Source organism: Patiria miniata, unplaced genomic scaffold (assembly GCF_015706575.1).
Source record: "Patiria miniata isolate m_02_andy unplaced genomic scaffold, ASM1570657v1 HiC_scaffold_20, whole genome shotgun sequence".
Lineage (NCBI taxonomy): Eukaryota > Metazoa > Echinodermata > Asteroidea > Valvatida > Asterinidae > Patiria > Patiria miniata.
The window spans coordinates 19702621-19719763 of NW_024037059.1; the positions used below are offsets into that span (position 1 = coordinate 19702621).

The following is a 17143-nucleotide window of genomic DNA, read 5'->3' on the forward strand; positions in this document are numbered from 1 at the left end:
CACTGAATCATTTCAAGAATTCCATGAAGAAAAAAAATCAGTATTGCATGGGCCGTTTTGTTCAGCCCTCGGAAAAAAAAAAGTATTTTCTTTACGGACAAGAAAAAATATTTTCTCAAGCGGACAGGCTCGGGCCTGTTTTTGTTGGCAGAAATTTATGCCCCGGCCGACGCCTATATTATAACCGGACCCTCATCAAAAACTAAGTTTAACGCGGCTATAAAACAACAACCACAGAGCGGGAAAATGTCAAGGTCCGGTTCGATGATTCCATGACCACAGTTCAAGGATAAAATGACAACCCGTATTTCCATTTGTATGAACTATGATCCATCATTCCATGGCATGCGGGACTCTAGCCCCACTAGTGTGGCCGTCGGTATGCTGCGCTGAACCTATGCTGCGCTGAACCTAAGGTTCAGCGCAGCATACCGACGGCCACACTAGTGGGGCTAGCGGGACTCGACAACGGGCCATTACACTTTATGACATGTATGAGTGGGCCGGGTTCACGGACATTTTTTTTTAGCTGAGCTGCGTTTCAAACTTTCAGGCAGTGTCGCATAATTTGTACTGCACTGCCATTCTAAAAGTTTGCACCGATAAAATCTCTCCGCTCCAAGCCAGCTGTCGTGCCGATGCGATTACGTAACTAACTTGACACTTTACATCGACAGCTCAGACTGGAATCACGACTACTCCCATTGTAAACACATCCAAGCGCCCAGTGTACAAACATCATCGCGTGTATGCGGTGGCATCTGATCGGCATTTGCAGATTTTAGCGATTCTCTTTCAAAATCGCAAAAAATGGCGTATTTCATGCGAGCGATCGGGAAGACAGGTGTGTCGGGGGTGTGCACTCGAAGTGCTCAAAAAGAGAATGCACTTAAGAACCTGGTTTGTCAACGTGGGAAATTCCAACGGAGACCGATAGTTGCAACTCATCGTAGATATCTGGCCAGCAGGTACGTGTAGTACATTTACACGTGCATGACGTGTACATGTATGTCATTATGTTACTGCACCCATTGCCTTCAGCAGGTGTAATGCCCTATCGCATTAATGCGATAGACATTATGAGCTGGAGTTACTCAAGCTACAATGTACGTCCGTACAATGCTGTTTGTAACACTCTTTTCACAACTTTGCATTGTACACTGCACTGGCATTTTAACAATTCAACAACTTCGCGCCGGTTTGCACCGGTTGTTGGCGCATCATGCCATTCCGTTCTTGGCAATTGATCCTCCTAAATCTGCGCAGATAACGCTTGATATTTATTAATTTCTTATTTTAACTGGGTAGCCCAAATCCACTGGTCTCCCATGAGGCCCAGTAAAGAGAAGACAATATGTGAAGAAATTACAGTTTTAGATGTGGGAGGAAAACCCCAGAAGAATATTCTGAGGAAAACCCATGGAATCGGGTTGGGACTGAAAACCCAATCCACATATATATTGGCCCGCGCTAGGCGGGAATCAAATTGACCTGGTCACATCGGTGGAAGGTGGGGAAAGTACCCTACACCAACCCGACTCCCCAAGCATCACTAACCATTTCCTAGCAGTGCATTTTCCATTTCCTTGTGTATTAATAGTGCACGACAAAAAACATTGCCAAGATGTTCCCATGAAATGTATGTGCAAAATACATTAAATAAATGATGGGAAAAAAGAGTGAATTTGGTAAAAGGGGGAGCGGTCACTCAAAGTTTTAAAATCAGGTTTTTTGAAGATCATTTTCACTTTTGCAATTATGTCAAAACAAAACAATATTAAAGAAACCATAATTGCTGTTGGGTTTTAATGGTACAAATTGCATCCTGCAACATTACTAAATCAGGACGACTTGCTGTTTTTGAAGAAAAGAAGTTTAGATTGGAAAACAAATTATCTGGATTTTGGAGAGACAGATATTCATGTAAACTGACCTGACGCTACTATTTTTTGGAGAAGTAAATTTGCAAAAAAATGAAGTTATAGATTACATTTTTACTAGAGTTTAAAGAAGCAAGAAATTTGAAAATTTATTTGAATGCAACATTTATAACATTTCTCCAACAAAACTTCGGAACAAATTGATGGAGATATTGGGAAGAAAAATTTCACAAGACAATTGTACAACTCTTCATTAGGATACCAAGCATTTATTCATGTGATAAGATGGGTTTTCAATTTAAAAAAAATATATATTTTAAGAACATTATTGCCATTCAAAGAAATACATAAACAATAAATAAATATATTGATTTAACAAGTAAATAAGTGTGAAAATGGTAAAACTGAAATAAAGTCTTCCTTCAAAACTTCATGAAAAGATTTTTTTTTATTTTACCTTTTACAATGTTTCATTGCTGTTCATTTCAGTTCTGTTCTCTCCAAGCAAGAGTTGAGCTACTTCCACAATGCTGGACCCACCCCACTGATTGGTAAGACCATTGGACGGATGATGGACGAAACCACGGAGAAATTCCCCGACAGAGACGCACATGTCTTTGTCAGAGATGGAATACGGAGGACTTTTGAAGAATTTAGAGAGGAGGTAAATGAAAAACAAACAAAAATAACAAAAACACGGATCTACCTTTTTAAGTCTTCAAAGTTTGCACTTTTGGAAAATTAGTAAGAGTTTGGCAGTAGTATATCACTTTTGTTGTGTGGTTCTGAAAAATTCTGGTATCTACATCAACAGCATCATGTTAATCTTGAAGGGATTCTACACTTTTTAAAAAACATATGTCAGTGTTTGCATTTGAAAAAAGTGCACAAAGACCATAGGCAAATCCTAAATTCGGGGCGGGGCCTGATTGGAGGGGAGAGGGGGTTTGACCCGATCTGTTGTTAAATAATTGCAATTGTTGGGCCATTGAGCAGTAAGTTTTTCCTTTTCTTGTCCAGTTTAGTTAAGATATATAATCTACTTTGAGTTGCACAGGGAGTGTATTTTTTGGAATTTTAAACAAATTGATGTTGAGTCATTGTATGCAATTTTATGTTTGTTTTTGTACTCAGCTTGACTATCTTTATCCCATTGTATGTCAGTTCAAAGGTAATTTGTTAAGCTCTTTGTAAATATATATATAAGTCAATGGGATACCATGCGGTATCCTACCATATGGATTATTTTTTCTGGTAGGCCTAATGAAACCAAGGATTCCTCAATAATGCTCCAGGCACTGTAGCTCGCAAGCCTAAGAAACCTGTAGAAAGAAGACAATGAAGAATTAAAATAGGTGGGAGGAAAACCCCAGAAGAATATTCTGGGAAAACCCACGGAATCAGGTAGGGACTGAAAACCCAATCCACGTATCGGTATGCACCAGGGCAGGAATCAAACCCCAGGTCACAGCGGTGGACAGTGAGGCAAGAACCACTGCACCAACCTGACTCCCCCTGCTAGAAATATGGAATATTTTGAAACAAAATTTTTATAAACCATTGCCCTCTGAAAATGTAGTTTTGGGATATTTGGGAATAAAAGAGTATGGGTCAAGTAACTGACAGGTCTTTTTTTGGTTATGCCATGCTGTTAGACGGCGACATTTTATTGACTTAAAACTGATCAAGTAATGAATATATTATTGGAGCTCATGTATATTCATGGTGGCCTCGGTGAATAGATTACATACTTTAATCATCCACAAATCCTCTGTGTGGATGAGAACTGTTCAAGTAAATGAATATATTTCAGGAGCTCATGTATATTCATGGTGGCCTCGGTGAATAGATCACATACTTTAATCATCCACAAATCCTCTGTGTAGATGAGAACTGATCAAGTAATGAATATATTTCAGGAGCTCATGTATATTCATGGTGGCCTCGGTGAATAGATTACATACTTAAATCATCCACAAATCCTCTGTGTGGATGAGAACTGTTCAAGTAAATGAATATATTTCAGGAGCTCATGTATATTCATGGTGGCCTCGGTGAATAGATTACATACTTAAATCATCCACAAATCCTCTGTGTGGATGAGAACTGATCAAGTAATGAATATATTTTTGGAGCTCATGTATATTCATGGTGGCCTCGGTGAATAGATCACATACTTTAATAATCCACAAATCCTCTGTGTAGATGAGAACTGATCAAGTAATGAATATATTTTTGGAGCTCATGTATATTCATGGTGGCCTCGGTGAATAGATCACATACTTTAATCATCCACAAATCCTCTGTGTGGATGAGAACTGTTCAAGTAATGAATATATTTTTGGAGCTCATGTATATTCATGGTGGCCTCGGTGAATAGATCGCATACTTTAATAATCCACAAATCCTCTGTGTAGATGAGAACTGATCAAGTAATGAATATATTTTTGGAGCTCATGTATATTCATGGTGGCCTCGGTGAATAAATCACATACTTTAATCATCCACAAATCCTCTGTGTGGATGAGAACTGTCCAAGTAATGAATATATTTTTGGAGCTCATGTATATTCATGGTGGCCTCGGTGAATAGATCGCATACTTTAATCATCCACAAATCCTCTGTGTCAAGGCCCAGACTTTGGACCTCCAAAGTAAAATGCAGGTGCAAAAACACCTGTTGTTTAACCATAACCTGTCAATTGTTCAGTAAACTGTAATTGACAAAAATGTTGTGCAAAAGCCAAAAAAAAAAAAAAAAAAAAGGAAACCAAAACATACCATATCAAAACAAGTTTTGTCTGTTATGATCTGTGGCATTGTGGCTTTTGTGCACCCTGGAAGGAAAATGGAACCCTTCTATATTATTTTCTCTTCTCTTTCCTCTGTTTCAGACGGAAAAGATAGTGCTCGGACTTCTAGCCCTTGGCATCAAGAGGGGTGACCGAGTGGGTATGTGGGGGCCTACTACCTTAGAATGGGTGCTGACGCAGTTTGCTACGTCACGCATCGGCGCTATCATGGTCAACATCAACCCAGTGTACAGAGTGCATGAGTTGGAATATGCTCTGAAAATGGTACAGTTTCAAATTTATCTTTGGATTTCTTGTAATGATTTGACCTCTTTTTCTGTTGGCTTTGGTGTTTTAGGTGGAAAAGGGATAGCGTAATATGCTTATTAAACATTTAAAAGTCTTCAGACGTTTTGTTGGTATTGATTTAATCTAGCAATAGTATCCGACACCAAACGTTTGTCACTCAAAGTAGTAAAAAGTAAAGTCTGTCACGAGCCAATGTGGCTCATCAGGCCGGCGTTTATCTCCAGTTTCAGTAGCATGAAACGACTGAGAATATTTCTACTCCCCCTGGATGGGATGCTAGTCCATCGCAGGTTACTCCTCAGCTAATGCCGGTACCCATTTATACTCCTTGGTGGAGAGAGGCAAGTGGGGGTGAAGTGGCTTGACCAAGGACACAACATACGGCCAGCAGCTTAAGTTCGAACCCTGGACCCTCTGATCATGAGTCACGAACCCTAACCACTAGACCACACACTCCCCCCACTCAAAGTAGGATAGAGTAAATTTTGGTTCTTTCCAAGCACTTGAGGTTATGAATCTCACAAATAATTTGAATTTTGTCTGTGTTGGTACATTGTAGTACCTTTCATAATCTGTGGGTTGAAATATAACCGCAATTCACACAATGAATTTTGGTGTATGCATGTAATAATATATGCCCCAGCTAAAAAAAATACCTTTTTTAAAAAAAAATTTTCTTCTATATATCCAGTCTGGATGCAAAGCTATTGTCTGCGACAAGACTTTCCGGACGTTAGACTACTATGCAATGCTCCGGGAAGCCTGCCCTGAACTGGACACTGGCAAACCGGGCCAACTCGATTGTGCCAAGTAAGTGGATTTTAATTTTTTAAATCAACTTCCAATTAACTTCTTAGGATTTGTAAGTGAGACCACGTGACTTGTCTATAATAACAGGACAGCTGGTGTGTAATGATTCTCCCTTTCAAGTTTTGAGTTTTTGATAGTACTGTTAACTTAAGCACCTTACGTAAGCCTCCATGCTGCGACTATCATTCGGGAATATTATTATCAATTTTTAGTTAAGTTGAACAAATGAAACTGACTGTAGCAAAACTCGAACCTGCAACCTTCAAAATACCACATCAGACCTCTACCCACTGAGTTAGCTATCCCTGCATTTGCAGTCTCTTAGTTCATCTGAACCAGTTTAAGTGGGTAGTGGGTTTGGATCCCACTCGAGCAAGCTTGCAAATTTCTCCTTATCAATCTCTTGGACAGCACTGCATATACAGTGCTTAGGCCCCCCAAAAACAGTTCTGCTTCCGATTACATGGCGTTTGAAAATACGGTAGGTAGGCAGGGAAAAAATTTGGCAGGTTTTTCTTTATACGATCAAATGGAGGTGTCTGCGTGTAGTCAAAGGTAACAGGTAGTAACTGATGGTTTCTGTTTTTCCCCCTCATCCCCCCCCCCCAAACATAATAAGGGTAGGGGCTGTCGGAATGGGGTGGGTAGGGTAACGGGAGGCAGAACTATTTTTCTTTTGGCCTTGTAAAGTTACATCAGTGCAAGGGTAAAACCAAGTACTCAATGAAGGTACAACCCATCACCTGTATGAGACAAGAGAAAAAGAATCTTGAAAAATGCAGATCAGAATCTGTGGATGTGCCAGTGAACATTATGACATAATCCTTGATTTCGTTACAGTCTCCCGGATTTAGAGATTGCAATCTTCCGAGGCCAGGACAACTTACCAGGCACAATCAACTTTGACGACCTGTACAATATGGGAGGCAGCAATGAAGTGGAGCTGAGGGATGAATTTGAGAAAAAGACACAGTTTGATGAACCCATCAATATACAGTTTACCTCAGTGAGTTTTTTTTTGAGTGAACTTGTCTCAATTAGATTTGAAATTCAATTCATGTGCTTAGCCCGGTAAATATGGCTCTTGCTTGAAGTTATAGTCCATTATTTGTAATTTGTGCATTTTGTTCGTTTGAAGCAACAAAAGTGCTCAAAATCTAAAGAAGGGTACTGAACAACTAACCTGATAAAGTTTCAGCTCAGCTTCAGCTGTATATTTTGAGAAAAACAGCATTTTAGGATCTCAATTTCAAATCAAAAGTTGCTGAATCATGTTTTGAATTGCGCCTAAATTCAGCGTCCCAGACACGTTCTCGCTGAGCCGAATGCAGCTACGCGATGTCGCGCACTGATCTGACGAATTATACGACCGGGGGTGCATGTGTGTCGTGCCAATGCTTGCGCGCGCTTCACCGAATAACAAAACGAACTACTAATTTAAATTTTCCTACGGTGCGTCTTAAGAAGCACCGTTGGAAAGGCCTTCTTTCGTTGATTACTTCAAAATGACAGCTTGCCAGAAAGAATAATTTCACAGGGAGTTTAGTCCCCTTACTATCTTTCAACCAGTATGTTTTTCAACAATAATTACGCCAGTTACTTTTTTGGATAGCTGCAAATGATGGACTCGGGCTTTAACCATTGCAAATTTTTGCTATTATTTCAGTTAGGTGTGTTGTTAGGAGGACTTTCTTTCACTCAACACAATTCAACTCATTTTTTTTTAAATGAGAACCATTTTTTTTTTTCTTGCAGGGTACTACAGGCTTTCCCAAGGGTGCCACGTTGACACATCACAACATAGTCAACAATTCCTTTGATATAGGATGGACCGTAGGCTTCCATGAAAAGGTGCGTCTTGAATTCAAATCAAGCGTTCGCAATTGCAACTTGTACAAATCCAGCAGAGCTGAAACATAGGCTCTAGCTTTGTTTGAGATTTTTAGTATATTTTAATTATATGTTATTTCTCTCTGGTAACGTAACCAAGGATTCCTCAAAAGTGCCCTAGGCACTGTAGCTCGCAAGCCTGAAGAAACCTGTAGAGAGAAGACAATGAGAAAAAATTACAGTTTTAGGGAGTTAACTTCATGAAATTACTTCAAAATTGACCATTAGATATGGTACGGGTACAAAATACACATGCGGCTCGGAGAAACTAGCTGGTTATATCTCCATTGGTGTGGTTATTTCACCTAACCCACAGCTAAACTTTTTAATGTGAAATGCACATTGCCCATAGTGTGCCATTGCCTATAACAATGCAAAATGGTGAACTAACAAGCAACTTTTTCTGAGCCGCATACTGGATCCATAATAGAGTACCGAAGTGTGACGTCATTTTGAACCGGGAAGTGTAGTGCAAAAGAATGGAGTACGCGTGCGTGTCGGTTCACAGGCTAAATCAAGCGCTAATGTATTTTACACACATAATTGTGGGCGTGTTCATCTATTCAAACCATGGATGAAAAATTCCAGAGAACAAAAGAGAACAATATCGTCCACGATTCACGACATACATCCGCAATAGGGGTCGTGTACAAAACATATGGGAGTCTTCCTAAAAAGTACAAACAAGAGGGACAATAGGACGTCCACGATCAACGGTGTGAACACGTTTGCGCGTGTTGGTTAACGGGCTGAATCACGCGCTAATGTATTTTACACATATAATTGTGCGCGTGATGTATTCACTTCGGAACTCTAAAGCTTTTGCCTGGAACCACGAAGAAGGCCCCGACATTTTATGACCCACCTTACTTTTCAAGAGTGGCAGTTTATTTATTTATTGATTTGTTTGTGAATTTGGTTCTTCCAGCCCCACCGTATCTGTGTTCCTGTGCCACTGTACCATTGCTTCGGTATGGTCGGGGGTACCCTGTGTGGTATGGTGCACGGTGCCACCTGCGTCTTCCCTGCCCCTGGGTTTGAGGCTGAGGCAGCCCTCCAGGCAGTTGCCCAAGAGAGGTCAGTCCCAAAGATATAAGATTGTCAATTTGAATTTTAAGAACATCGTTGTATTTGCGTTCCTGTTCCGTTGTACTGCTGCTTCGGTATGGCCGGGGGTATGTTGTGTGGGATGGTGCATGGTGCCATCTGCATGTTCCCTGAGTTTGAGGCTGAGGCGGCCCTTGAGGCCGTGGCTGCGGAGAGGTCAGTCTTGAGCAAGTTCGAGCAATGAACAAAATTTGACTAATGGTTAATTTGCGACATAACTTACACTTGCGCAGTAACAGCAATGCGTGAACGCCCTTTATCAAACACTCTTCAAAGCGTTATCCTAAAACTTCTTGATCCTCGGACCCTGCTATGCATTACGATGCGTGTGACTATCGGTAACCAGCTATGAAACTGTGTCCCGGGTTCCAGTTCCACATACATGTAGTCGACTAGAGTAATCTAACCATCCTTCGTTTGAGTGAATTAAAGTTTTAGTCAAACCATAGTTAACCATAGTACTTACTCGAACTTGCTTTGTGGGTGATTGAACAACTGAATGTAGTGCAAAAGTCCTGCATGCTGCATGGGTAGGACATGGTTGGTTTGAACTGTGTGGTAATAAAAAAACACTTGTGGTGTTTTGCACAAGCGCAGTGGGCGGGGCTTAATGTATAGGTCTATTGGTGAGAAAGGTGGCATAGAGTACAAATGGCCTATTTTTAACTGCAGGGGAATGCTGTACCTCAGCATGGTCGCAAGGTAACAATAGTGCTCATGTGCTTTCAATCTCTCTCTTTGTATTCACCAATCAGGAGTCCTATTGGTTATCAAAGGTTTACTTCAGTAAAACTACCGACATCTGTCATGGGTGACTTTTAAGTACACCATGGAAATCTCTGTGGCCCATAGAGAAGGTCTAGAAACAGAACATTTTAGGAAAATCTTAGGCTGCTGTCAAATTACTTGCCTATGGCCAGCAGCAATATACGTGTCTATAGATCTCTCTCATAGGATGCCATCTTTGTAGGAAAATTACAACTGTGTATTCAGTGTCATCAGGTGCGTCATCACAGTGTGCAAAACACATGTTGCTCAAAATTTCTTCGAAATACAGCGCAGCCAATGCGCGTCACGAAATTTGACGCCAAAAATGCTGATGCATGTGACAATCTGTAGGAAGTGACGTCATTTGAGAGAGACCTATTGGAAGTGGTTTCAGACACCAATGACACATTTGCCATTGCAAGATATAACCAAGTAGTTATATGGCCTAAACTTTCTTTCTCCTAAAAAAAATTTGATAGTAGCTCTTCAAAGGAAAAAAGGTCAAAATATTATTTGTCATATTTCTTTTTCCTATTCACTTCTCACTTTGCAAAGATGCACTGCTCTCTACGGCACACCGACCATGTTCATCGATATGCTGCATCACCCGAGGCTGTCTGAGTTTGACGTCTCAAGCTTGTCTACCGGTGTCATGGCTGGGTCGCCATGCCCTATTGAGACAATGAAGCAGTGTATCTCACAGCTAAACATGAAGGATGTCAGCGTAAGAACGACAATCAATTTAGAAGTGTTTTTTGGAGTAGTTTGTCATGGTTTGGGGAAGGGCTAGAACGGTAATACTTTTTAGCTGCGGGTAGCAGCTCAACAAATCATCTTGTCTCTCCGTTTGTTTGTTAGTTAGTTAGTTAGTAACAAACGTTGACATTGTCTATTGCTCCAATATACTTGGACCGATTTCAACCAAACTTTGTTAAGAGTATCAGAAGCCCAGCCCCAACATGTCACATGACCAAACTAGGGTCAAATGTCATCATGGGGTCACTGGGGTCAAAATGCTGATTTTTTTACTCAGAAAACTACTCCTTTCAGAAATTACATGGCACAATCACGTGACGCTTGTTTTGGTTATTTGGGTAGCAAACAAAACATTCATGATTGATAGCCAGGTTCCTTTCTGTCTTTCTCCTGCTTGTTGAAATTAATTTCAAGGCAGTTACAAGTGGCAAGTTCATGAAAAGTAAAGAAAAGTTGAGAAGCTTTTGTTATACTTGTAATATATTACTGTGCAAGGATACAAACATTTCTCAGATTTAGAAGATCTGATGTAAGACACAAGTTTGAAATTTCTCATGGCTGGCTGCTCTGTGGTGTTTTAATGTCCCTCAGAATTTTTGCACTTTCCTGTTTCTGTTAAATTACCTCATAAAAATTCTAGTTTAAAGTGACTTCACAAGGGAAACGGCAAACGTCACATGGAAACTTCAGTTGCTGACGTTATGAAATTGGCTTAGATATTGCTTTCGTGTGCAGTGTGAACTGGCATTTAAAGTATATCTAGAATCCTTGGTTATGGAGCAAAATTCCCCCCCCCCCCTTCATTGCAGATTTGCTACGGACTGACAGAAGTGTCTCCTGTCATCTTCCAAACTCGTCGAGATGATCCCATTGAGAAGAGGGTGTCGACTGTGGGCAAGGCAACGGCCCACAATGAAGTAAGTTGTGTTGTAACGAAATATGAGTTCCATATGGATGTTACAGTAACATGCGCTCATGTTGGCTGACCATCGTTGGAAGTTGATACAAACTTCCTCTTTTCTTGAAAATGACAGCACACCAGGTGCCATGATTTCACAGGATGATTGAGACTATTATTCACTTACAGTCGAGTAAGGTATTTCATAATACTTTGGTATTTTGTTTTTTGATGTTTGCAAATGTTGTATACATGTATTACCTTTATGCATGCATACTTCTTTAGCTGAGAGTTAAGATGAAAAAGCCCTAGCTCGGCACCCGATTTCATCAAACTCTTCGTAACTTACGATGCATCGCAGCGCTGCGACGCGTCATATCCCTACGATGCGTCGCAGCTGCGACGTGTCCTGCGATCCATTTCACAAAACACGTCTTAAGTGCGACGCGTCGAATGTTTATTTATAGCACAACTCGGTGACTGTTTTATGTATTTAGTCAGCGTACAGTAAACAGTCGTCGGATCTCAGCTCAAATTTGTTAAAACATAAAACAAAATGGCGGTCGTGCGATGCAATTTTGAAGAAAAACAAGCTCTCAGTGGACTGTTTAGCTACTTTGAAATTTCAACTGCAATATTCCAGTCTAAATCATAATTATTCAATGAATTTTTTATTTACAACTTTACACACATTGCCTCGGTATTATAATCTCGTTTATGTAATGTTTATGGCATTAAACTGGCTAAGAAAGGGACTCTTCTTATTTTGCGATGACCACTAGAAACGTCGTAACTTGCGACGTGTTTTAAGCCGTTGTCAAGGAACTTACGACGCGTTCAACACATCGCAACTTCCGTGAAATGGATGATACGACGCGTGGCGAGTTGCGACGTGTTACACGTCGTAACTTGAGTTGCGACGCGTCGCAGCGCTTCGTGAAATCGGGTGCTGGAAGTATACATGCTGATCTGGAAGGCAAAATTCTTAACTTCTGAGAATAGACGGGGGTCAAATTCCTTTGCTGAATGTGTTTCATAAACAGCTAAGCATCAGAATTCCTATTGTCCATCTGTATGCTCACCAAATCACCAAATGAAAACTGTCACTCGATTTAGGTGAAGATCATTGATATTCAAACTGGAGAGATCGTTCCACGCAACACGTCTGGTGAGCTGTGCAGCCGAGGATACACCACCATGATCGGCTACTGGAATAACCAGAAGAAGACGGATGAAGCTATTGATAAGGCTAGATGGTTCCATACAGGGTGAGTAAAAGATTGGGTGGTCATTGCTAGTCATGCTTTCTGTATGTCTGTTGCTTATTCTTCCTTATTTAAGAATGTTCAGAATTTAAGTCAAATGAACTTACCAGCTTGGTTTCCCCTTATTTTGTGTTTTTCAAAATTGCAGTTGCTCAGTTGGGATGCCAAAAGTCGTTTAAGTTGATCCTCAAAACTTATTGTACCAAATTTGAAGGTATTTGAATGAAAATTGTAGCAATAATGCCAAAAATTCAGTTTTGACAAAAAAACTGGTAACAATTCAGTTAAGCGCCCTCTTATGGTCACTGCTGTGCAACGGGCCAACCAAAGTTTCTGCCAAATTTGAGGAAAATTGGCCATCGCATACAGAAATTAGGATGTCAGATGTTTTGGCCCCCCCCCCCCCCCCCAAATGTTCTCCCCCCCCCCCAAATTGTGTTCTGGATCCACCCTTGCCAAAATACCCCAGTCCTGAAAGGGTTAAGACACAAAGAAGATAATGGGACTCAATTAGTCTTGGCACTCAAAGAGTAAGACCTTTTACAACCGTGTAAACTAATGTGTTTGTGATCAATTTTTTCTGCAGAGATATGGCCGTGATGAATGACGAGGGTTATGTATCCATTGTGGGACGCAATAAAGACATGATCATCAGAGGCGGGGAGAACATCTATCCGGTAGAGATTGAGAACTTCATGTATAAACATCCCAAAATTGCCGACGTCCAGGTATTATCTAGTTGTCTCAAGTAACATAAACTTTCTTTACTTTTCTATGAACTTAACCTTGTTCATCAGTGCCGGTACATTTTCCTTTTTTTGGGGTGGGGGAGTGATTCAGTTTTGACCAAGAACTTGGCGTTTAATATATCTGGGTGAGTGTGGGTTAAACTAGGGATAGAAGATTTGATGGGTCGGCGCAGTCTCTTAAAGCACAAGCAAAATCAGCATCTTCAAATTTCTACCAACTCGGAAATTCTAAGCCCAGAAAATGACCAATTTAACACACATTATATGAGCTTTGCATGTTCAGGCCAAGTCAGGCTTAAATGTATCAATTAATCTCAGTTTTTAAAGCATTCGTTTCACAATGCTTGCATCTATAAGTATTTTGTTTTGATATTTTTTTTTAATGGCTTACCTCGTTTTATTCAGGTGATAGGTGTTCCAGATGAGCGTCTTGGCGAGATAGTGTGCGCCTGGGTCAAACTAAAGGAAGGACAAACGGCAACGGAAGACGACATCAGGGACTTCTGCAAAGGAGAGGTCAGAGTTGAATTTGCTTACATGTTGTTGATTGGAGATTTTAGACGATAATGATTTGAGAAAAATCGTCCATTTGACTCGCTTTGACTTCTCTCTCTGGTGCGGACTACTATGAACACAGAGTTGGGATAAAATGAATCAATCAAAGTTAATCACAAGTCAAATCGTAATTCAGGTCACGAGTGATAGGGATAGACAATGACAAAAGGACGCCCATGATACGTGTATAGTTCATTGGAATACCTTACCACGTCATTTACTTGTCATTGACTTGTCATCGACTTGTGAGCGACTTGTGATGACTTGTGACCAACTTGTGATGACTTGCGATTGACTGGCAACTGACCTGTTGACTCGATTTAACTGGTTAGGAACATACTCACCTTACTTTCATTGCTAGTAGCTGTTAATTGGCAGGGTGAAGTCTTGGACCAGTATTCTCTGGTCTACTGCCTGCACTCCCCATAGTCTCCAGTTATCTGACGTGAAGTTTTTTTGCTTATGTCCTTGCAGATGGCTCACTTCAAGATCCCAAAGATCGTTCACTTCACGCCCGAGTTCCCGTTGACTGTAACAGGCAAAGTGCAGAAGTTCAAGATGCGAGAAGAGATGACTAGAATTATGGGTCTCAATTAATGCACAACGAAGTCATGCATGATCAGTGAGCAGTATTCGGTCGGAACTTTGGGTTTTGGAATGTTGTTAAGCAGCTGAAACTTGTTTTTACTGAACTTTCTTACTCATCTTAAGACAATTCTATCTGTGGCAGGCAAGGTGAGCCCAGGAGCACAAGTGTAATGCAAGATGGAGATTTTTTAGCCTCTAAATGTAACAATTCATGTTGCACAGGTTTCCAGGACAAAGAGGACGACACAACTCTTAGCCTGGCTGCAGTTTTCATGCATAATTATGTTGGACAGGCAACATGTGGTTGCTTCTGCTGTGGAAAAACATCAAATATATGTTTAACAGTTACCTCTTAAACCTACAGCAGGATTTGAGAAACATTTTGCTTGATATTAGAGCTCGAACATGTGAATTACATTACAACATTAAATGAATTCTCCTGTTGAGTTTAATTTCCTGTACATGCCTACTTCTCATGCACCCTCATGCTTAATGCAACACCCTTTTGTTATGCATGTAGATATTGAAATTAGGTTGACCCCTACATCATAGGTCGTTCTGACAATCTATGCACTGGCCAGTATCGGACTTTAAATGGCCCACCAAATGGCCGGCCATTTTGAGTCCGGGTTCAGACCAAGTCATAAATGGCGTCTCATCGTGGTTGCCATATTCGTTTGTACGATGCCCCAAAAGTCGGTTTTTTTTTTAAAAATTACTGAGCTGAGCCATGGACCAAATATAAGTTCAGTTCTGAGCGCTCAATCGTGGCAGAAAACAACAATTTGGACTTTGTGTCGACTGAGCTCCTTACATGTTCCAGCTTTAGTTATAAAATTCCTTTTAAGACAAATTTTTTTTTTCATTGATTCTTCACATTGAAAACAGAAAAATGTTGCCTTTGTTCTGCTTGTGGTGTTTGCTATAACTACACCTTATTTATATCTATTTTGGATAAAAGATAATTGTGTACTTTTTCATAATCAGTGTGTTCAAATTCAGATATGGTGAAGATTAGTATTATTCTGATGTATTGATTCCCTACGTCGCACAATGTGTAAGAATAAATTTTATTAAAAAAATATGTTTTCTGTCTTTACTTTGAAAGCCATGGGATATTTAGAGAAATTAAGAGAAATTTCTATTTTTTAAATGATGTTAACTCCCAGGCATTTTCTGGGCATTCAAAATGAGCATTAATTAAATTGTTTTTGTACATAATCCTTTGAATTTTTAAAAATCCATTTTTAAAAAACAGAATCTTAGTTCCAAATATTTTAAAGTGTCAAGTGCCTTCACACCTCTCCACACCTCCCCCCCCCAAAAAAAAAGAAATGTGGATATATGCACATTTTTTTTGTCTTTTCATTTTTATGTATGAAGAGTTTATATCAAAAAAACGTGATTTAGATATTTTGTTCCCTTTTAGAATCTTGCCATCATCTGGCTTCCCAAAAAGTAATTTTGACAGCGGGTTCATTCTTAACTTAGAAAAAGCTGTTGTACTCATTCTCCCTAGGGGGAGTGTAAAATCGTATTAAAATTGGAGGATTCAGGACTGTTATGGTTAAACTTCATAACAGTGCAAAATGTTCACCTTTTTCAAATGGATATGTCGCGTTTTGGACATAAACTCTTGATAAGCATCTGCTTTTAGAGCACTGTTAAACATGGTCAAATTGGTAGGTAATTTAGTTATCTGGAGTTGTATTAATTAAATATTTAGAACAAAATTAAGGAACGAAATACTCGCAAAATGTGAAATCAATGCAGATTAAAAAGTATTAATTCTTTCTTAAAATGTACATAATGTGACTATTCAGGATGCAGCCTTAAGAATAAAAATCGATTTATATTTTTAGTTATCAATTATAACTTTGTAATAATTTTTTGGACTTAGTGTCAATATCTTTATTCAAGGTAGAATAAATTGGCAAGAATATGCTGGACATTTGATCAATTGTCTTTTTGTTAATGCACATGTTCTTATTTAGTCGTTATAACTATAAAAAGTAAGGTGTGCTTTGTATACTAGACTTTTTCCATTAACCCTCCTGTTGTCTGATCAGTCACAGACATTCAAAACTTTCCTCCACTTCCCCTGCCATCAATTTTGTCGGTCACACCATGAAGTGACGTCGTGTGTGCACAAAGTCAGGTTGGCGTAGCGGTACTTTCCTCGCCTTCCACCGCTGTGACCCGGATTCGAATCCCGCCTGGGTCAATATGTGGATTGGGTTTTCAGTCCCTACCTGATTTCGTGGGTTTTTCCCAGAATATCTTCTGGGCATATCCTCCCACCTCCAAAACTGTAATTTCTTCTCATTGTCTTCTCTCTAAGTTGGTGTGATGGTTCCCCTGGGATGCTTTACCGACTATAATGATACAGAAACAGATACAAAGTCCTTAGAATGTATACAGGCTAGTAAAATACAGTCAAAATGCAATCGTGCAACACTGTTACTCGCTAAATTTCATCAACAGATAAAAGAGGTAACTGGTGTGTACAGCTGGCATATCAGTCACCTCCAGTCAAAGCATGGCTCTTTCAAACTAACAAGGGAATTATTAACTGTTGAAAACAGTTAATTAACACTAACTCCCCAGCATAATTTACTAGGAACCATACCCATTCAGGCAAATTCCAACACCCACATGGGAAATTGTACACACACACTGTTGGACTTAGTTTCTGGGGGTATGCCAACCCCAGTGTAAAAGACCATCAGTTTAGGGGTACTGTACCTATCCCAACAGATTTAAACAAAACCTGCTGC

The 17143-nt window shown here is 39.9% G+C and overlaps 1 protein-coding gene across 1 annotated transcript; it reads left to right on the forward strand.

The window, feature by feature from the left end:
- Positions 1–705: 705 nt before the first annotated feature.
- Positions 706–16326, forward strand: LOC119727849 (medium-chain acyl-CoA ligase ACSF2, mitochondrial-like). The gene is made up of 13 exons (XM_038199923.1): positions 706–968; positions 2370–2544; positions 4774–4956; positions 5672–5790; positions 6631–6796; positions 7546–7641; positions 8609–8757; positions 10111–10279; positions 11121–11228; positions 12326–12477; positions 13061–13202; positions 13629–13739; positions 14253–16326. The coding sequence occupies exons 1-13, from the start codon at positions 811–813 to the stop codon at positions 14373–14375; spliced, it is 1851 nt and encodes a 616-aa protein (XP_038055851.1). The 5' UTR covers positions 706–810; the 3' UTR covers positions 14376–16326.
- Positions 16327–17143: the final 817 nt, after the last annotated feature.

What these genes read in the sequence shown, in the direction of transcription:
- LOC119727849 (XM_038199923.1), top strand. Translation starts at nt 811, where the DNA reads ATGGCGTATTTCATGCGAGCGATCGGGAAGACAGGTGTGTCGGGGGTG. An exon ending in CAGGCAGTTGCCCAAGAGAG is followed by an intron (nt 8,758 to 10,110) that starts GTCAGTCCCAAA and finishes CACTTTGCAAAG; the next exon opens with ATGCACTGCTCTCTACGGCA. An exon ending in AGGCAACGGCCCACAATGAA is followed by an intron (nt 11,229 to 12,325) that starts GTAAGTTGTGTT and finishes CACTCGATTTAG; the next exon opens with GTGAAGATCATTGATATTCA.